Source organism: Erithacus rubecula, assembly GCF_903797595.1.
Source record: "Erithacus rubecula genome assembly, chromosome: 6".
NCBI lineage: Eukaryota > Metazoa > Chordata > Aves > Passeriformes > Muscicapidae > Erithacus > Erithacus rubecula.
In genome coordinates this window covers 11,986,672-12,009,314 of record NC_136688.1, presented here as the reverse complement: position 1 = coordinate 12,009,314, position 22,643 = coordinate 11,986,672, and the positions used below count along the sequence as shown (strand labels likewise).

At 43.1% G+C, this 22,643-nt stretch overlaps 1 protein-coding gene across 5 annotated transcripts in view; it reads left to right on the top strand.

Annotated features, from left to right (window-relative positions):
* Positions 1–857: 857 nt before the first annotated feature.
* The window catches only part of ANO1 (anoctamin 1), a 70,161-nt gene continuing 48,375 nt past the window's right edge, over positions 858–22,643 (top strand). For 3 of the 5 annotated variants that reach the window (XM_079308476.1, XM_079308475.1, XM_079308479.1), the window contains exons 1-2: positions 903–1,050; positions 4,217–4,337. In XM_079308476.1, the coding sequence (XP_079164602.1) occupies positions 1,003–1,050; positions 4,217–4,337 (169 nt within the window). In that variant the 5' untranslated portion in view covers positions 903–1,002. Of the gene's footprint in view, positions 1,051–4,216; positions 4,338–22,643 lie in introns of all 5 variants that reach the window. The other 2 variants (XM_079308477.1, XM_079308478.1) reach the window with 2 other exon arrangements.

Sequence of the window (22,643 nt, the reverse complement as noted above, 5' to 3'; positions counted from 1 at the left end):
GGGAAAACTGTCAAAAGAATGGGGAAGATAAATCTGTGTCAGGTTTGCCTGAGTGAGTTTCTGCAGCACAGCACGGCTGCAACTTTGGAGAAGACCAGGGAATCCCTGTGGGGCACTGAAAAGGGGAATAGCCTGAAATCCTATTTGTCTGTGGTGACGTTCAGAGCATCCCTCCTGGACCAGATCTGGGAGAAGCAGCTTTCCCGGGAGACAGGCTGCCCTGGCTGCTCCCGTGCCGGCAGGGTGAACTTTATCCCTGCTCTCCCAGCTGGGAATCTCGTCACCTTTCCCAGCGGGGCTGTGAGAAACACGAGGAGTGGCCAGCCCGCACTTTGGGCGAGGGGGAGCGATCCCGGGGCTTCAGCAGCAGACCCGGCCTCGCTTTTCCTTTTCACCTCGGGAAAAACGGGAAAGTGCGGGAGTTCCTGGAAGAAAAACAAAACAAAAACCAACCAACCAAACAAAAAACCCTAGGAAGCGGCGCGGGGGGTTCCGATGCGAGCGGCGAGTGCGGGGCGCGGCGGGGGCGCTCCCGCAGCGCAGGGCGCGCTGACCTTTCGCGGCCGCGCTGTCCCCGCCCGCAGCTGCCGCCGTCGCTCCGGCGCCGCCGCCCCGCGCCCAAGGTCAGCCCCGCCGCCGCCAGCGTCGCAGGTAGCGCGGGGATAGCGCGGGGATAGTGCGGGGGCGGCCGGGCGGGGAGAGCGGCGTCAGCGGGGAACGGAAGGGAGGGTAGTGCAGGGCAGAGTAGAGCAGGAGGAGGGCCGGCTCCCCGCGGAGGGCCGCGCTCCGGCGGGCCGGGCCGGCTCTCCGCCCGGCGCCCGTATTTAAAGTGTGCCCGGGGGTGGCGGGGCGCTGCGCGGAGCCGCTCCCGGAGCAGCGCGCCCGCCCCGGTAGCAGGGGGGGGACGAGGGAGGAGGAGCGGAGCGAGGAGGGATCCTGGCAAGTTCACTTTGGTACCAAGTGGCAGGCGGGCTGCGGGGCTCGGACGGGCGATGGAGAAGGATGAGATCCACCTGCGCAGGCTGCCGGCCACCGCGCCCTGGGGATCGCGTAAGTCTCGGCCGCCGCCGCCGCGCTGGGGAAGGTGCGGGATGGGGGCGCGTTCCTGCCCGGCCAGGGACGGGCTCGGCGCCCTGGGTGCCCCGATAAGGGATTTATTATTAGCGTTTCATCGACTATTTTTAAAAATCCAGAAATAATCGCCGCAGAGTACCGGTGAAACGAAATAGCTCGTTTCCCACCTCCCCGCCCCCGAAGCATAAAACAGTGTGAAGTCCTTCTAACCTATATTAATATCATAATTAAAAGCTCGTCTAACCGCGGGAAGCCAACCTAATTATGAAAAATTGCCGAAGTAAGAAGTATATGTGACAAATTCTTCAGCTGATGATTGCTGTTAATTCACACCGTGCTGCGGAAGACGAGCTAAAAAAACCCCCAACTTACTAAATGAAATGGTTCTGTTTGAGATTGTCAGTAATATTTTTACAGGACTGACTACATCATGTATCTCACTATCATTAACTAGTATGTCCAGCAAAATAAATTATATATATTGGAAGGGGCAAATACATTCCTTGGCTGAGAAGTTGCAGAATGTTTGGAGCCAAAGAACAGATCGTTTAAATGGTAGGGGGTGGGAATTTCCTTCACTTGCCTCTGGAAATAAATCATGGCTCAGTGTCTGTATGCATGCATGTGCACCCACATGCGCATTTATATAAAATCTGTGTATGGAAAACCTTCCTGCACATGCACTGGGACACAGATTCTGCAAGCGCTATTTACTGAACACATATTTTCTACCAACTTGGAGACAATAAAACCAGAACCAAGATGCTAACCAGGAACATACTGGAACACTTCTGATTATCCAGCTAAATTGTATACAAATGAAGTAAATTTAGCGTGGCACCATTTATAAATTCCATGCTTTACAATCAAAATTCCAAATCTAGCTGTTTGCAGCTAAGAATAGCGCAGGGAGCCCTTTTTTTTACTCCTTTTTGGATTCCCATGAAAACCGTTATCCTAGATCCTGCTCATTAAATAGCCAGATATTTGACTGGAGTTCAGCCCATTTCTAGAAGAAATGTTGTTTACTCATCAAACCTAGGCTGACGGTCACTCAGAATTAGAATTTTTTTTTTAATGTCTGAAACAAAACAGTGGGTTTTATATCTAAGGAGCAGGGGACAGAGGTTCTGCATGATACTGGTTGTCCCACTTTAACTTCTTTCTGGGAATAAGGAGCTCCAACTTTGCACAACTGCAGTGGAAGGCAAGTAGATCACGGGAAGCTGAAGTGTTGTGGCAGTACATTAACAGAGATATCAGTAAATGATAAAATGGCACTGGGAACTACCATTGCTCATGGGGCAGGTGGCAATTTATCACGAGGTAATTGCAGTGATAGGGTGGTGAGAGTCCTGAGAAATCGTTTGAGTGGCTTTTTATCTTTGAGAAGCACAGTCTTTTACAGTGACATTATTTAATTTACTGAATCACCCCTTAGCAGCATGAACAACTTCATTGATGAGTTCAAGGAGCAGTTTTGTTCTTGGCAGCATGTGTTTGTATTTCTGTTGATAACCTATCCAAAATAGCTTTGTAAAAGTTGTTTCTAAGACAATACTCCTGTCTAATGACATAGCAGCATTCGTGGTACAAATTCTCTTCGTGACTTGCTGGAGAGACATATAGAGACCCATCCTTGAAGGATTTTACACTCAAAAAATCCTCCTGCAGATAGCAAAGGGAACCTGCTCTTTGCAAGGAGTTAGGCAAAAGTTGTGGGCATCAAAAGTATGATGGAAGACAGCAAAGCCAAAGCAAAGCTGTGCTTCCCTAAGCTCTGGGTAAATACTATCTGTTGCCTAAATCCAAAGTACTGTTTCAGTTATCACTACTAAGGAGAAAAGTGACCTCAGCAGATTATTTTTGGCCCTGTCGGTGGCATGAAAGGACAGGTGTCCTGAGCTACATCTGTGTCCTGAGGAGCCAGGCACCACAGCTGATGCCTGGCAGCTTATTGTGTGCCCACTCCTCCTCTGTGCCCTGCGTTAATGAGTGCATCTAGTGGGGTTGGGGTGAGGATCACAACTGAGGTGGGCTCTGGGGCAAGGGAGGGCCATGTTGGCTTCTGAAAGGACCGTGATGATATCTTGTCACTGCAGAGAAAAGCTTGGAGGAACTGGGACAAGTGCCTGGGACTTGACTTAGGAGTCAAGTCTTTACCCCTTAACCTTTCAGCAGTCAAAAATCTCCTGAATGAACGTCTGCCCCCTTTGAAAACAAACTTAAATGCTCTCAGACCAGCACCCCAAAAAACTAAATGTTTCTTCCACTCTTCTCTGAAAGATCTTGTTCCATCCAGAGCCGGGAGTTCCAGCCTGTCTCCGTAGGTTTCTGGTGTGTACTGCCCAGCTTCCTCTGGTAGCACTGCAGCTCTTTCCATTAACAGTGAAAATGATGGAGCATATTAAGCTAATAATTAATCAGAGATGACAAGGGACTAATAACTGTATCGATTTAATTAGGACTTCTTTTTCAGCTCTGTAACTTGCAGTCATGCACATCATTGATTTAATATATTAATTTGTCATAATAAGTTATTAATTCCTGGGGGTGAGCATGCAGCCAGGGCAGCAGCTCTGACTTTGTGCCGGTCTGCAGGCATGTGCCATGGGAAGCATTCCCTGTCCTGCCCCAGGCTGGCAGCAAGCAGGGCAGCCTGGCAATCACTGGGAGCTCTGGCAGGGCATTAGAAAATGGACTGTTGTGAAGTCAGGTGTGGTGGATGTGCTGGGAAGATGCTGCGGATCTCTAGGGCCACATGTGGAGGTTGCATGGGTGCGTGGTGTGAAATATGGGAGGGAGCAATATGCCAAGACAGAAGGCAAGCAGCAGAGTAACCCTGGGAAATAGCAGTATTTGTTGGCATCAGGAAGGGAAAAATGTCCCTTTTGACTCGAATTGCACCCTTTGGGTTCTGACAGTTTTGAGAAAAGGAAATGCTTGAGGACATGCTGTGGTTGGAAAATAAGGCTCACTTTTAATTAGGATCACTTTGGGGAGAGAAGGAAAGGATGTGACAGGATTGAAAATCTTGAGGAATTTACTGTGTGAAAGGCTGATGAAAGCCAAGTTTGGCCCCTCCGCCCATTTTATTGGGGATATTTGGCACTAACGGGGACACATTTGGCATCTTACACAGCTGGATCCTGAGCGAGATCCTGTGGGATACACCCCTGACCAGAAATCTCTCCAGCAGGAAGGAGCTGTTCTCATTGAGATCATAGTGCTGAAGAGGTGCTTGTATCACATTGTACAGCAAAGTCTGTGACTCCTGGGGAAAGAGATCCCCTTAGCCTCCACACAGAGCTCAGCGTCCTGCTCCCTGTTGTACAGGTACTCGTGAATCTTTGCCTTGTACCCTCAGAAGGCTGATCCTTCTGCTATATCCTCATTTGCCACAGAGGGCAGTCAGCACAGGGATGAGATCTGGGAAAACCAAAGGCACCAAGCAGGCTCCAGAGAAAAGCCTGTCCGAAGTCCTTGGCATTGTCCTTGGGCAAGATGAGTGGGAATTTGAAGTATCTACACTATCAAAACATGCATTTCATATAGAATTGTTGGGTCACTGCGTAGGTGCACCGCTGGTCTGGTGAGCTCCAGGAACAGAAGTCACCACTCTCCTTATTTCTTGTGAGTGTTTTCAGGGATTCTCACAAAGCCCTTCTCCTCACAGCCTCATGTTTTATTACGCAGGCTGTGTTAGCAGTGAGATGAAAGAGCTCCGCATTATTACAGAGACTGCAGAAGGTGTTCAGCTGGCATGGGGTTATTCACCTCCTGACCTCACCCATGTTTGCAGCCAAACTGGAGATCAGGACAAGACTTGCAGTTCTGTCATAGGTACAAATCCCAAGGGAAGGGGGTTTTACAAATGACAAATTTTCAGGGGTTGGCAGCTTTGCTGAGGCCCTGTCACGGGGTTATTTTCAGTGGTGCTAAGTCATCTTGTGCCAGCTGTTAGATCTAAGCAATGCCACTAACACTGCGCCACTTTGTTCTGGTGCTTTGAAGAGCAGAGAGATAGTGGTGTCTCCATTGTTCCTGTGAGGTAATTTATGGTCAATGTGGGTCTTTTAGCAACAACCACAATGTCTGCCTGGCTCAGGAGGCTTGGAATGCACAGGAAGCTGAGCTCCTCTGCTGGCCTGCATTAGTCACCACGACTGCATCCTGGGTGATCCCACATACCCTCCAGGGAAATAGACTCTTATTTATTTGGTTTAGCCTTTGATTTGTATCCCCCATCCCTCTATTTTGAAAGTAGTACTACATCCTGGTGGAAGGGCCAGCCCTTCTTCCTGCTCCCTAACCTCCCTGCATCCTTTAGCCTTTCTCTGCAGGGCTGGCACATGTCCCACTCCGTCCTCACGTCGCCTTTGTTCTGTGCCTTTGTGCTGCTCCTGTGCTCTGTGTTCCAGCTCCCTTTGCTCTTTCCAGTGGCTTGCCCCTGCCTCTCCTCTGTGGCTGGCCCACATGCCAGTGTTTGCTGTGCTCTTCAGACTCCCACAGTTCACATTTTTTGAACCTTCTGCTGGCAGTCTGTCCTTCCAGCCATTACGGAAACTATTTCCCGATTTGAACTGATGGAAAGATAGCAGTAACACCAGACCCAGTGCCATTCCTCTTTAATATCTTTGCCTGCTTACCTTATCTACATATCTGATTTATTGTTGGCAGCCCTCTATCTGTGCAAGGACCTGGATGTATATTCTTATTCCTATCAGTGGTATATTAATAATGTATACAATTGCTGAGATGGCCTTTCAGACTACAGCAGTGAAAGGCAGAACCTTTTCTTCATTTTTACACTGTCACAAACACCTATGACTCTTTCCACACAACTGTGAGTGCTCCGAGGGTGTTTTAAAACCTGAGCTCTGTTATGAAAAGCCTAAGTGGTTTGCAGGCATTAACTGCTCTTTTCATATCCTGTAAATTATTGAACTTCTATCATGACATTTATGATACATAATAATCTAAGTTTTGCATTCCTGGCTCCCAGTCCTGCTGGTTTACCTCTCCCTCTATTTGTATCCTGGTGAGTACATGCTAAAACAAGAAAAATCTCTTTTCTAAACACATTGCAAAATTTTGGTGCCCCTTGTACATCTTCACTGACGTCAGCTGATATCCTGCTTGCAGAACAAGCTTGCAACGTGCAATAGGGATCCATGTGTTGATAAGTAAGGTTTATTAAGAGAAAATGTGCCAGGGAGAGAGAAATACTTTTCATAGCATTTAATTAGTGAAAAAAGGGAAATGTCTAGCAACTAAATTATGTTTTCAGAGCAGATTCATTGAATAGGAAACTGAGTAGATAGTGACTTCAGTGACATCATGGAGGTAAAAGTAATGAATTCTGAATACATTTTAAAGCTACTTTTCAACTTGATACCATAGGAGTTTTAGAATTTTTCTTAAGAAGTGGAAAGGGAGCTAAGGTGGAAGTTTCAGGGCTAAGCATCATTCAGAGTTTTAGGGGTTTTACTGCTTTGAAGTAAGGATGGCAGACACTTGTCCAGAGCATCATTTACAGTCAGAGAAAAACCTGTTGCATATTTGTATCTGACCATTTGCACTATGGCATCCTGGCTGCCCATGCATTACAAGATATGTCAATGAATGTGCCTTGCAATTCTTCCTGGATTTTGGAAGGCAAAGATTCAAAATATGATGTGACTTTATGCTTGTGGTATGACTACTCAGAAAAAAAAAGTAGCTTCTGTGGGCCGCAAGAGATGGAAGCTTTTTTGCAAATCCCATTAAGTTCATCACAAGTGTGGCGCTGTTGGCCTCAAAAGGTTTTCCACTGTTGGTTTGGTGCTGTTTTGGCAAACCAGCAAGAGGAGGGGAAGCAAAGGGTGTGTGGGTGTACTGAGTTCACTCAGTGTTTGGGAGTTGAGCATCCAGCTCCTGATTTAATCACCTCTTTTGTTTTGATTAGTGTTGGTGAGGTCACAGAATCCCAGGGTCGTTTGGGTGGGAAAGGATCTTAAGAATTGTCTTGTTCCAACCCCTGCCAAGGGACATCTTCCACTACCCCAGGTTGCTCCAAACCCTATCCAGCCTGGCACTGGACACTTCCAGGGATGGGATAGCCACAGCTTCTCTGGGAATCTGTTCCAGGGCCTCCCCACCCTCACAGAGAACAATTCCTTCTCAATATCCCATCTGAACCTGCCCTCCCTGAGCCACGGTGCATTTGGATGGAGAAATCTGCTGTAGGACCAATGGAAACGGGAGACCAAGCAGCTGCAGCCTGTGTGGTGAAAGCACCCTTTCCTGCTAGTGGAAACTACTCCATTATTTTCTGTATCCTGTGTTCTTGGCACAGAGTCGGGGACTGGTCCAAAGAAGGCAAATGCTTCTCTGTGAGTAGTCTGAACATTGGTATGTAGTCAGCAAACCCCATCCAGATGCTTGTATCTCACTGCAGACTTTTGGATGTTCTTCTGATGAATGGCAAGAACAGGTTTCTAAAAATAAATTAATGGTTTTCCCTTTTTACTTCCTGTGACTTAATATACTTTATTTATCTATATAGCTACTAGCCATCATCATTCTTCAGCTCACAAGAATATAAACAGAAATGAGCCTGAGTCACAAAGTAAGGATGTAGAGCCAGGCTTTTTCCAGGATTTTCGCCAGGTATAGGAGCTGCAGCTCCAGGGTCAGTGAGGAAAAGGGCTGGCTCTGGGGTTGTGCCTCAGGGGTGTCACACAACATGGGCAGCAAGGAGGGGAAAGCTGCTTTCTGCATCTGCCTCCAATGTGGTCAGACCTTGCAGCTCTGTGCAAGGAGCTTAAAAACAAAATCATTTAGAAGCGGAATTCTTAAGCTTAGTTTATTGCTAAAGTAATAGAAGTGAGATTCCAGTCAATTATTCCCTTTGCACTATCCCTAAGGTTCATCAGACCAACATCCAAAGCAACACTTACTTTCTTTAATCAGCTCAAGTAACATATTTTCACAAATTTAGTCTCCTAGGGTGTACAGTCAGTTCATCATGCTGCTGTCCCAAACCAAACATAAATTTGAATCAAACAGATCTGAAAATAAATTACTGTTATCAGGAATTTTAGGTTGAGGTCTCCTTTGAGTGAAACTTAAGGCTGCCTCTGTACAACAGCAGCAGAAGATGCTGTAGCTTTGGTCACTCCTTAAAAATGGCAAGTAATCTAAGCTAAAACATGTTGAGCACCATTTTCTTTGCTGGGTTATATCTTGGGAGCATCTCTCTTAGTGGCAAACAGAATAAGGAAGAGTGAGTGTCCACATACTCTATTTTTTTTTTTTTTTTTTATCAGCATAACTGATTGTACAGAGGGTGTGAATTGAGTAACCCTTAACTTTAATTTCAAGGTGTCTGGGATTTTGCATTGTGCTAGCACTGTGCTAGCAGGGTTGTGTTTGCAGGCTCCTGCAGTTCTAGGGTATAGCATTGACATTGACAGGGACATAGATTTGAAATGTTATTTCATTTTTACATCTCTATTGCTGTCAATAATCCATTTGCCAGAAAGCTGAGGCCAGCTAAAGGCATGAGAGAGCAGCTTGAGGTACGATGCCAGGACACACTTCAGGTAACAGAGACAACTCTTCCTGTGCTACGGATTTCAAATTCAGTCATTTTGGAGAAAGATTTGGCTTCACATGCCCTGGGGTGTTAGATGATGTTTGAGCACTTGGAATAGGAACAGATCCTGTTTTTGAACAGTGGTACTTAAGGATACACAGGAAATCCTCCTTTAATTCCCAGGTTAAGAGGCTGGACACCAAAATCATGTCCCAGCCTTTTTGTATATGCTTTAGAAAGTATTTTTGTATCCACGGATCTTAGAGGGCTTCATAAACTTTAGGGAGACATCGTGGGAGCCCATCAGTCCATTTGCACTGCATTCCAGTTGAAGAACTTCTGGCATATGACAAAAATTAATATATTGAATTTATGGGTTTGACAGGGTACAGAGGGTAAGAACTGTCATTTTAGTTCACTTGAAATGGATTCAGCTGAGAGAAGAGAACACTTGCCCTGGGTAAGAACCTGTGCACTGTGTAGGTGAGGAAGAAGCAGAGTGCTCTGTTTGTGCCCCAGATCACACAGGGTAAAAGTGTTCTAGGTACTCCTTAGTTCAGAACTGAAGTTTGAGCTATCAGGCTGTGCTTATTCACTCGGCTGCTTACTTTGTAAGGGACTGAAAAGTGCCACCACACTGTAAAAATTAAGTAGCTTATTTTGTAAATTTGCAGCTGATCATTTTCTTCTGAGAATGAATCTTCTCTCTCAAACACACTGAAAATAATGACAAGCCATTGTCTGCAAGAGAGATTGTGCTCACCGGTACCATTCTTACAGTGCCATAATGACTTGTCTTTTGTGTGTTGTGATAAAGTATTTTTGATTAATCTTAAACATTTAAGCCTATCTAACAATAAAAATGAACAGCTGGATAATGAAAACCAGACACCATCTACTGATTATCAGAGGAAGCACAGAAACAGGTTTTGGTTTAGGTTTTATGTATCGTTATATACCAGAGGCATAGAAATCAAATCTAAGCCTTTTAAAGCTAATAGTTTCTAAACGGCAGATGAAATAATTTAATTTTTCAAATTTCTCTTTGTAGCATCTTGCTAAGAAGCTCTCAGTTAAAAGAACCAGATTATCATTTCCAAAACAAGATCTTTGTTGTCTTGGTAATAAAAAGTAATGAAAGCTTTCCTTTTTCTCTCTCTTCAGTACATTTTCTCAGAATAGCTCCTGGGGCGCAGTGTCCTGCAATTCCCTGTACCCTCTGGCCCTCATTCAGAGAAGCACTTAAGTGTACAAATAGCCCTGGTTTTGGTGGCAAGTGGGCAGCTGAGAAAGAGAACCTCCTCTGTGTCCTGACAGCTTCCATGCCTCGGTGTCCAAGGGAAATCTGCAGCAGCTTCCCACCCTCCACAGTGCTTTCTCCACCTGACACAAGCAGCTCTTAACAGCACAGCCCTGCTACTTCATTCATTTATCTATGTAAGGAGTTTTGAGAATTATTTAGGAGTGGAAGATTCCTGCATTTCAGGGAGCTTCTCACGAGCTCTGCTCCGGTAGAGGCTTTGCCATCCCGTTTGGAAGCAATGTCTAATGGTAGTTGAGGATTACAGCATCTCACCAGTCACAGCACTAAATCTTTAAAGCGAAACCCAGTTGAAGCAGTTCCTGGGAGCTTGTGATTGATTTAAGTCCAGCAGTTACTCAGTATTGACTGACTTGAGGACATTTTCTGTCAGGAGCAGAGTTGTTTGCGAGAATTTTCATGGTTTTTCCTGTGGCAAATAAACACAGAGACCCTATAAACACATTTCAACCTCAATGTGAACAATCTGATGTTTAAAAAAAAAAGCTTTTAAATCCCACAGATTGTATGTATGTAGTCATTTAATAATGTAAGTAGGAAAATAAATATGTTTCATGACCAGATTATTACAGGGGAGTGTCTTTCCTCTGAAGTATGGTATTGCTGTCAGACCAAAACGAGGAGCTAATTCCAGCTCTCACCCTTTTTTGAGTTCTCTTTCTGTTTCTTTGCAGCACATTTTTCTTGCCACTGCTGTCTTTGTTACTTAGTTACTTTAAAAGAAAAAAAAAAAGATTCAAAGGAAGGAGAAAAGAGGATATTAGAGAAATGAACAAAGAGCTGGGTAGAAAAAATTTTTCAGCTATCTACAGGCAGTAAATCTGAGCTTCTCTGGAACCTGAATGAGTCCTGGAGAAGCCCTGTTATTTTTATATATTTATTTCCCTCTTTGACTCTTCTGCCTGCTTTTCCCACGTTATCATCAAAGTGGCCCCAGAAGGGACAGTTGTGAAACAGAAACTATCTGTGAGCAGAGGAACAAAAACAGAGCTTTTGTTAATCTTGGTTTTAGCAAAACCAAACAGCTTTGTTGTTTTCTTCTAAGTGTGTTTTAATGTGGGAGGGAAGACAGGGAAAGGCAAGAAGAGATGTTGGTGGCAGCTCCATCTCGTTGAAACTTGAATTGAGCCAGTGATGATGGCTTCTCTCCCTACCCTCTGCCCTGGCCAGACTGCAAATAGGTTTGCAGCACTGGAGGAAAAAATAGTTCCTTCCCCTGGTTCACATGAACTGCTTTGAACTGGAACAGATGTGGATGTACAGAACTGTCTGCTCACAGCGACTGTTCCATTTATAACCACAGATTTTCTATTCAGGTCTCTTTATCATTTTAACTTATTTTCTGTTTCCATGTCCTTTTCCACAATAAAATATTCTTTACTAAATGGGTTTTCAGCTAATGTCTAAAGTCTTTGCCAGTATTTTTCCTTGCATGAACTTGTGCCAGCATTATCGATCAGTAACTTTTTGCTGATAGTGGTGCCAAGTGGAGGCAAGGTTAAGTTTGGGCTTGTGGAATTTGTAAAATGTTCAGAATATCAGGGCAAAATCTCGAGTCTGATGGTATTAAAATTTTGCAAGAGGTGTTTGTAATATCCAACTTCCAAATGATGTTTCTGTTAATTTTCTGCTTTGTTGAACTGTTTGACTCTGGTGTACAAAGTAAGTTTGTGTGCAACCCAGACCAGAATAGTTCCAAGGAATACAGATAAGAGATTTACATTCAACCACAAAAATTTGGTCAATGATGTCAGGTTTGTTTTGTGTTTTCCATGAACTTGTACTTCAGGGTATGCTCACTAACTGTTTGATTTGATTAAATATTCAGTAATTAATTCTGCCAAAGCTCTGCTGAGTAAGAGGTGAGTCCTGCAGTTTCCACAGGAATGTGTCCTGGGCTGAGAAAAAAATAAGTAAGAGATGAAATCAGTATTGGTATTTGGATAAAACCAATCAGTTCTGCCTCTCCAGTTCTGTGCTCACTTGAGCAGACCATGTGGCCTTTATTACAAAATCAGGAATTCATTTTTTAGAGATATTTCAGTTTGTTCTATGTTTTTTCTAAGGAAACAGCCAGTTGTTTGTATGTTGGAGACATGTATGTGTGTCAAGTTCTTTGTTTTATTTCATTGCTTTCAGTGGACACAGAAAACAAGACTCTCATCAAAGCTGTGGGGACAGAGGATTTTAATCTAAACCATATTGCAAGGCAAAACCCTCTGTGACCAGGGTTTTCTTAGGGTTCAGCTTTGAACTGCCCCCTGCACTTTCTTCTGGAAAAGCCAGAGATTTCTTTTCGCTTCATGTCTGAACGTACTTTTCTTTTCTGTGAAACAGTGCTGTGTTGATGTTTGGATGCTCTGAGGAACAGTCCAGGAAGGCAGGGAATTCCAGATGCTGTTGATTCCTCACAGCATTGGGAAAGAAACATTTTACTCTTATTGAGCTACTGTCACATCACTCAGGTTGCATTGAGACAAATGCAAATAAAAGTAGATACAGTGTGGAAAAGAGAGTTTCAATTGCTCCCCAAGAAGAGATAATGAAATCATTGTGCTGAATCTGGTCTTAGCAATGTTAAGAGGTAAGATCTCTCTCCATCTGTCCAGTTGATATGTGTAGACTAGTTTCTGACACACAGTTAGCTCTTGCTCAGGGTCAAACTCTTGTGTACTTGCCCTCCTGGGTGCAGTTTCCAGTGTGAAGTGTTTCTCTTTTCTCCTTCCCATGATCCATACACTTTCTATTTCAATAGCTGTAGCTTGCTTTGTTTGCTCAGTTTAATTTTCATTTAAAGTTTCTTCTCAGAAAAAAAGTACAGATATTCATCTGCAAACAGTTTTTAAATCTCTCTCAATGTTTTTGGCTACACTGCAGAGGAAACCCTTTCCAGACTGCCCCCATGGCAGTGCTTTTCTCCTGAGCCCTCCTGGTGTCCATGCTCCACCTTCCCACAGTTTTAACAAGAATTAAAACTTCATGGGAACATACCCAGTGCACAACCACATCAAAGCTGTGGTCACAGCCCAGTTTTCAAGCGGAGCTGGCCGAGCCTGGTGTTTCAGTTGGGATGTGATGTATTCTGTAGGGGCCCTGCGTGTGACTGCAGCCAGGGCTGGACACCAGACATCAAGTTCCCAAAATTGCTGTCTGGGCTGAGACACCATCTTATTTACCCATTTCTGTAAGTTGTCCACATAAGCTGTTCCATCCCCTCTTTCACCAAAGCACCACATCATTTGTCTGGTTTTAATACTGACCAGTAGTAATTCCTCAGTGTGAAGAATGCACTGGATGAAAATCTGTTTACAGTTCTTTGATAGATCAGTTCTAGTTTTGTTCACATTTGCCAGTTTTATTGACTTTATTTTTAAGGGAAATAATTACGTGGAGTCTGGTTTTAGTCAAGGACTTCTCTGGTTTATGTGAGGAACAGACAAAGACCTGTCACATCAGAAGGGTGAAATCAGGTGGGGGAAAGAAGTGTTCTTTCCCTGCAGCAAATAAATCAAGAGCTTCCACCTTCCAAGAATATGCAGTAATGCAACACATGTGGGCACTAAGGATAAGCAAACACATCAACAGAGGGAAGTCTTTGACAAGTTTTAAGTGTGTCACTTGGTCATGGGATGTATCTTAATAGACAGTCTGTCACTTTTATTCCCTAATAACTTTTTGACAAGAGACAGATAATACCACAGAGTTTATTTTAAGGTAGATTGTTATATTTTGTCTGTTCTTTTTCTTTGTTTCTTTCCTTTTTTTTTCCCTGATATTTTCGCTTTTTCCTAAAAAAAAGCAACAGTACCCCAGCTATTCATCAAGTTTGGGGGTATGGGGTAAGTAGCTGGCTATATTTGTGAAGGAAGCAATGGATGCCAAGCAGCTGGATGCTGTTGGAGTGTCAGTTCCTTGGATGTAGGAGATGCCCCTGCTCCCCTTCCTTTGCACATGTGCTGTGCCTAGGAATGTAAGAATCCTCTTGGGACCCATGTGGTAGCACCAGAGCGGTCCAGAGAGGCTGCACCTGGGGCAAAGGGATCTTTTTTAAAAGCTGTTGAAAGGGGGTAAATCTGGATGATCTCTCTTTTCCAGCTTCTCGTCTTACACAGCCTGATTTGTTTTACATCTGTGGCATGATCAACAGATATTTTTTATTTAGGGAATATTTACTCAACCACTTTGGAGTGCACAGAAATTCACTGTGGGAAACAAGTGCATTCCTACAAGCTGAACCTCCAGGTTGCCTCCAAGCATGTCTGAGGAGGGGGCAAGGAGTCTGAGCCCACACAGAGGGAGGCTAACCTAGCCCTGAAGAGTTTTCTTTCATATTCATAATTTCTGCGTTCCATGCTGATTGGTAAAGTGTGGTTTGAGAGGTTGTTTTGTAAAAACATGCCAAAGTCTTTGCTGAACCCATTATGATCTGCTTTGGTTGGTGTTTCGTAGTGAGGGTTTGTCAAAATTTGTGTGAACAAGGGTTTCACTTTGCATTTTCTGTATTTTGTGGTTTAGTGGTAATGTACAGCAGTGATATTGGAAGAAGAAACTCTGTGGAAAAGAAAGGAAAAGACCCACCTTGCCTCACTGAATTTATCTAGTAATATGATTAACTTGGCCCATGAGGGTTATAACTGCAGCATTTCTGTGCCCTTACATCAACCAAGTGCTTTGCTTTCCACTGTGTGTGGTTTCAGGAACAGGGCCCTTACAGCAATACCAGCTTTAGCTCATTTGGAGATCTTGCCCCATCCTCAGCATTCTTTTGCTTAAACACTTGATCTATCACTTATTGATTGAGTCTGCTACATGCAGCCTTCACCTTTCCTTGGACTTGGTAATGCTCTTTCATACCACCCTGATTTATTCTACAATCTTCAGCTTAAAACTTCAATCCTGTCATTTCTTCCTCTATCCATGTACAACTTTAACCCATCAAAAACTCCCGGTAAAACTGAACCAATGGGTGTGTACCTGGATGACTAAAACTTGCTAAATCTTTCTGAGAACACTTAACCTTTAAGTGCTTTATTATTTATAAGGGAAGCCCACCAGGAAAAATAAATTCTGCCAACAAGTGAAATACCAGCGTAGAGTAAGTGAAACTGATAGTTCACCAAAGTATGCATTGTAGTTTGGAAATGCCTGTGAGAGGCTGTCACTGAGAACAGGCCAAAAATGGAACCTGGAGGAAAAATTAGAAAGGAGGTGGAATGTTATTAAAGCTATAATTATAAACATAGGGGGCACTCTGATATTGTTTCTGTTTTTTAGCATTTCCATGTGAACAGGGCTTGCTGCTTGGGAGTTTACTGCATGGGCTCCAGGAGCCTGTTTTTAGGATAGAGGAGTAGGTGCATGTTGTCTCAGCAGATTTATGTGTTCAAATAACGAATTTGGACCTTGAGAGTACATCCCAAACGGTAGGATTTCCAATATTTCTGTAACCAGTAGGCCGGTAATTGATAGAAAGAAGTACGGGCTGGAAAATATTTGACTCCCAATTGTTTCAGAAATGTGAAATCCCTGAAATCTGCTCATGGAATTACACATGGTCCATCATCCAGCATGCAGATGGCAAATGTTTTTTGAAAGGGCTTTAGGAAAATATTTCCACCTATGTTTTCCTTGGTGCCGACTGCTGTTGCACCCTGAAATTAAAATGAGAGCTGTTCCCTTTGCCTCTTAAGGAAAGGAAACCGATGTTTGTGATGGTGCACGTTCAGATTTCATTTGCTGTGTGTTTGGTTGGCTCCAGAAGCTCTCCAAGGGCAGGGGATGGACTTCAGCAGGAAATCAATTGTGTGGGCACCAGGAAGGAGCCACTGTGTAGGTGACAGCTGTGCTCTTTCACCTGGGGCCACACAGAGCCCAACGTGGTGACCCTGCTGGTGGCCAGGGCAGGAGCTGGAGCAGCCCTGTGCTCTCAGTGCTTATACCATGTAATTAAATGCTCCAACAGTGCCTGTGGGCAGCAGCTGTTTAGAAAATGACATGATGGACACGAGTCAGGACATTCTGGTGGCAGCAAGCCCATGCATGCCTGCAGTTGAGAGCTGTCCATGTTCCCTTTGATGCCCCACTCCATGCCCTTGGGTCAAATGTCCTTAAGGTTGGCCATGTTAATGAGGACCACTGGTTAATTTGCTTCGATTTGAAAAGCTGTAATTCCTGGAGCATGGATATAACAGGGCACATGAGTAGCCTCGTTCAAGGCTGTTCCCATGTGGTGTGTTGTAACACACTTCCTTAGGCCCCTTCAGCAAAGTAATTAAAACCAACAAGCCACAGGCTCTTCTCTATCCTCCAAAGTGTTTAAATTTAATGGCCAATTTCATAAACAGTCCAACAGGTGCTGGCACATATTGTTCCTGAAGGGTAATCCTGGCAGCAGTGCTGTCTTGTAGTTTATATAGACAGAGTGCTCTAAAAATTCATCTTGATGGTAATTTTTTTGTGGAGCTCATGGACCTCTTCCAATTGTGCTCTTCATGCCCCCAGATGGGACTTTCATAGGAACTTTAAACTTCAGAACACAGGAGATATAAGTAGGAGATGGCGGGCGGAAACGTTTTTTGTTGTTAACAACATTTCTGAATTTTCAGGTATTTTGAAGATTATTGTGTGTTTTTTGATGCCCATCAAAAGTCACATCATGATACCAAGAAAATACACTTCCCATGGCACAGCTGCAGAGTGAAAATGAAGTGTATCACATGTACATTATTTCTTGTATAAATGGAGGGATTGATGGTGCTGTTGGAATGGTTCTTTCCCTCCCTGTGATGGCTTTTGTTTTCACATATTTCATTCAGCTGCAGTCTTAGAAAAACTACAACTGTCTTTTTAGTTGTACCTTTCTCTGTCTTTTTAGTTCTTTATTTTGTTTTAGGTGACTTTTTGGTGAAGGGTGTCACAGGAAAATATTTTACTGCTAAACAGAAGTGTAAGGAAGTATGTTTAGAAGAGCTTGATAGTCTCCAAATCTCTGTCTTCTTGCTTCGTGTTCCTCATCCTGTCACTACAGATGCTTTTGGGAACACAATTTCAGCTTGGTCTCACAGTTTAGGCAGTAATGAACCAGACCTACCCATCCTGAGAAATCTTCATTAGCATCAGCAAGACAAATGGCCTGCTGAAATATCCACAGGTTTGTGTTCTTCTCAGTCAGGAGTGACTTGTTTTGCCCTTAGTGGTGTGCCTGCTGGTGGGAGCAGGAGTTGGCAGTGTGATCTGGGCTGTGCCTGTGACTCAAATTGCACTGAGTCAACAGGCACCCCAGCCAATCCAGGCTGCAAACTGAATTATTAGCAATGATTTCAGTAAAGTTTAGCATTTGGGTTTAGCTTGTGTGAAGGAGAAGTGGTTTTAAAGCATCTTCAACAGGGGAGATTTAACTGAAGAGTGGGGGTTTGGGTTTTTTTTGTTTTGTTTTAATTTTAATCCGTGTTTGTGTTCTGCTCCACCATGTGTTTATTTTAAAATCTACTTGTGCATCAACACATTCTCAATCTGAAATGTAGATCTCAGACTGACATATTTTACATGTTTGAACTGCATCCAATTTTAAAGTACCACAGTTATCTAAGAAGTACATCAAAGTTTCCTTCAGTGTTCATTTCTCATTATTATCTGTTCTGGAGCACTGATTGTTTTTCGGTGTAATTAGTGTAAGTTCTCCTTTGATCTCCACGTCAGATGTGCTCTCATGTTTACAGAGAAGAATCTCCTTCAGGTTTACTCCTCCTAAGTTTTACTGTGTAAAAACCAAACTTCTGCCCTGATTCCATAATTTTAGGTATTGGATCTGTGTAGTATCAGGCCACTAAAAAGTACTGGTTTAATTTTCTTTGAGTTCAGTCACATATGGTTTGTATTGCCATCAAATTCCTCAAAAAAAAGCACCCAGATGGGTTAATGACACCTCTATTCCTCTATGCCAACTTCAGGCAGGACATGTACTGACTCTCACACATGGCAGGACAGTTGATAATAGATCTAAAATAAAGCCTGCTGATGACAGATTGCCCCACCAAAAATTTCTTGAAACTTGAACCAGTGAAGTCAGTGTGCTCCCCCTTCAGCTTTTTGTGCCTGTGTCTGTGGAGGTTTGGATCTGGTACCAGCAGCCTTAAATCTTGCACTGTTAAAGCAGACTTGTTGTTGTTTATCTTCCTGGAAAAGGATATGCTCTGTGGACTGGAGATGAGAACCAGACAAGTGCAAAATCCTCCATCTGGGCAGGCATAATTAGCTAGTTAAATGGCAGAGAAGGGTCTAGGCTCATAAACTAAACATAAATCCGTAATATCTCTGTGTAGGGAACATATAGTAACGCTGCTCAGAGCTGGAAAAGCCTGACCTGGAGTACTTTATCCCATTTCAAGCATCTTTTCACAAGAAAAATGTGTAGCATACAGCCTAAAGCAATAAAAATTAAAAGAAATCCAGGTATATACGTCTTGGAAGAAAGTAGAGGAAGAAAAGCATCTGGCCAGTGGGGTTTGCAAAGTTCCCTTTGGGTTTCTGGACAGAGTTGTTGGGTTTGGGGCAATATTTGTCATCCTTGGCCTAGTGTGAGGCCAGTATGCTGATGCTGAATTTTGCTTGTAACTCAGGGAAAAGCCCATCCTTACAGGAGAGGAGAGGGAACAGTGGGAAACCCTCTGTTCATCTGTGACCTCTGTGCCAGCTGTTCTCAGGAGCTCCTGGGGTCACCATGTCTAAATCTTTGCTATTTCAGGCAACCACATCACAGAATCCCATTCATAAATTTCTCAAGTACCATTACAAAAATAGTTTTGTTTTACTTTATTTATATATTTATTTATTTATTTATTGCCACTATCGCCCTGGCATGAACCTCTGCTTTGGACCGTCATCTCTAATGACTGCTTTTGAGTGTTTTAAGTATTAATTAATCATTTGTGCACTTTATTTGTCTTTCATTGCCCTTTGTCTTCTTGACCATCCTGTGTAGGATGGGGAAAGTGTGTAGTGAGGGAGTAGGTTTTAAGTTCTTTTACTGTGTTCTAGGAAGAGAAGTTCCTCCCTCCACCACTTCCACAACCCCCTCTGTCATTTTGCATCTGTTTAAATTTGAGTTCCTGTGTCTGACACAGGTGATGAATGCTGCAGGCAATATCCCAGAAAAAAGCTGCTGTTGCTGTTCATCTTCAGTGGACATACCCTAAATTGTAATTTTCCTTTTTCTGAGCTGTTTCTCACAAAAGGGACAGTTGTACTGGCGCAGAATGAAGGAATACAGACAGCACTGGGAAGGTGACAACTCTGGAGAAGATTAAGAGCAGCCTGTGTTTGAGCAGAACACTTACAGCGTGCTGGGAGCTCTGACAGGCTCATTGAGGATCTACAGTCATGAGAAAGATATTTTTGTGGGTGTTCCTTGAAACGGAGGAGTCGTGCTGTGTTTGGGCACAGGGTGGATAGGCAGTGGGTGTGCAGTTTGACCTTAAGGTGTTGGCTTCCAGTTGGTTTGACACTGCTTTGTGCAGCTCTGCTCTGAGAGCTTCTCTGCTACCAGTGGTGGCTGGAAGTTCTCAACACCAAGTGTCTCCCAAAACCAAGACGTTGGGACGTGAGCAGAAAGAGATTCAGTTTTAGCATCTAAAATTAAGGAGAGAGTGGAATTGTCAGTAAATGGTGCAACCAATTATATCCTTATCCAAACCAGAAGAGTGTCCAGCTCAAGGGCAAAATGGGCAGAATTTATAAATCTTGCAGCTGCATGGTGTGCCCCAGTGCTGTTGGTGGATTAATGAAAGATAAATGGCTGTCTTCACCAAAAGATCCCTTTTTCCCCTACTTGCTTTTTTCCCTCAGGCACAACAGTAGCACAACTATTGCCTTTGGTTGTGCTGCTACAAAGTGTTTCCATATTTAAACAGATTGTTTGTTGACGTGAATAAGTGATAGAGCATCTGAATCTTTGGGAATCACACCATAAATTTCCCAAATAAATAGGCATAAAAGAGAGAAGCCAAACAGGATATAAGTGCTCTAAAGACTCATGATCAGCAAGAAGTGCCTTTCTGTCAAACCAGCAAGTCATTGTTTTACCATGAAAAGTAGCATTTCAGATACAGATTTTTCTGCAAATGGCTGATTTTTGCTGCCTAACTTCTTAAATCTTGTTTAGAAGGTTGAGTCCTTTCTAAGAGCCTGATGGCTGATGAGCAAATGTAAAGATTAGCAGAAGCCTGGGGAGATCCCAATGGGGGCTGTGGGAATTGTTTAATGGGCTGGAGTAGGTGGGGTGATGGGTTTTTTCCCCACTGGAACATCATGTCCAGGAGTGACAGCTTGGGTCTATGGGTGTTCCCGTATTTCCTCCTGTGAGAGTTGACACTCCAACAGCTTTGGGCAGGGTCAACTCATACCTGCATTTACCCTTCCTCTGGTTTTCAGTACCATCAGAGCATCCAGCCTGTCACAAAATTACAGTTTTTACTGTGCCACAGTGGGATGTTCATCAAGAGGACTTGGCTTTGTGCTCTGAAGTTTCCCTGAAGGATCTTGTTGGGCTGCCTGGAGGTGTACTGTGGTGGCATTCGCTGTCTCTGGTCCCCAGGACAGGCAAAAACCAGCCTGAAGGGAGAAAAAGCATAAAGATCTGAGTTACAAATATTTCCTGAGGGAATACAGTTAAGAGAAGGGTTAGCTTCACCTAAATAAAAAATTGTGTTAAAATCAGGCAAAGAAAACAAGTAGACACAGAAACATCACGAGTGTTGGCTCAGGGGGATGATGTGGTGAGGTGTTCATCCCTCTGTCCATCCTTACTCTCATGGAAAGGTGCCTCGATGCTGAATTGGGCTGGAGTCTGACAGCGTGAAAACAAAATTTTACTCCATCAAATATTCTTTTTTCAGCCTCTGCAACCAGTTCAAATATTTTAAATATTGTCTGTCCTTCAAACACAAAAAATGCGTTATGCAATATCATAATAAAAACCAGAAACTGCTACAGGCCACAGATGTCCAGAAGTTCAGTAAAGCAAATGGCCCAAAGATGTTGTTAGCATGTTATCTGTCAAACTTGAAATCATTCAGGACTCCAATACCTTTGTTTTTATTAAGCTAGTTGCCCTCTCTTCCTTAAAAAACCAATATTGACATAGTTACTGCAGTCAGAAGTTCCCTTTCTCTCCATCAGCAATACATTTATTGTAGATTTGAAAGCAGCCACTTCAAGAAAATTTCCAAAGAGCTTGAATACTTAAAAAAAAATAAAAATCCCCCCCAACCCGCACCCCCCAAAAAAAACAAACGCTGAAAATTGTAGAGACTGTTCATAAGACTAGAAACCTAGCCGACAAAAATGTTGACAAAAATGTTTTGTAAACTGGTTTAACAAACCCACCAGCACAGAGTATGTGCTATTAAAAAGCAATCAAGTTTGTAAATAGCCATTTACAAACCATTTACAAACCAGCCATTTTGAAAAAGTTTATGGAATAACAGATACTGTCCTTTAACGTATCAAAAATAATTACTTTTTCTGAACATTTCAGTAAACCATGGGGCTCTTTTTTCATGCAGAGTATTGTTTTTCTAAGTGTTTCAGTGCTTGAAGATAAGCAATATATTAAAGTTTAATTCCATTTTATTCTATTGTTTAGGGTTTTTTAACACAGAATGGATAAACATTTAGCAGATAAATGAACAGCATATTTTCCTTTTTCAAAAAAAAGAGAAGACAGAAATTGAAATATTATACTACTAACCAAAACAGAAAAAACCCATAATCAAAACTTGTCTTAGTCTTATAAACTTAATCACACTTTAGGGGAAAACAAATTCCTTCCTAAATTCTAGGATGAAACCTTCACCCTGTATAAATAACAAGGGTTACATCCTCAATGTCTTTCTCAGGAAATATGAAAACAAATAATGTTTTCTCTCTTTCTCTCTGCATTGATGTCAAATGCTTGCTCTTGGCAGGAGCTGCTGTTTCCTTTCTTACCCAGAACATCTTTGGGCAGCCCATCACTGACCACGTGCCTGTGATGAATTTTGGGCTCTTCTGTGGTAGAACAGCTGTAGTTTGGGAATTTAAAGAAGATTTGGCTACAGAAAAGATATACTGTTTGAAAATCTATAATTTCTAGTTTTGCTTGTTTGGGCCATACTTTTGTTGTGCTCAGAGGTATTTCCTCAGTGGAGGAGGATTCATTTCTAGTACTAAAGAGAGAGTGTTGAGGGTTTGTTGTGGGAAGAATGATGCCCCTCTGGTGATGCTTGTGATTGTGTGGTGATGCTCTTTCTGGGGATGATTTCTCAAAGAATAATGAACAGAAAGATTTGCAAAACAGGGGAATCCTATCTCTCAGTTTTTGAAATAAAATACTAGACTAGAGTTGCCCTTTATTATTTTTCTCGTTAGTGTTTTACATGGTCATCATAATTACAAAAAAAAAGGTGTATTTTTCCTTTGTAAAATTATTTTGTGTAGGACCTCTCTGTCATCTCTTTGGATTTTCCTAGGTGTCCTTGTTTATACACAGGTCGAGCACAATGATCCTTCAAAATAGATCTGTCGTCAGTTCTTGTGATAAGAACTCCTTGGGTTTGTTGTTTGTTTTTGGAGGGGAGCAGTGTTAGGCACATACATCCTGATGTAGAAATCTGCTTCTTTAAGGTCCACACC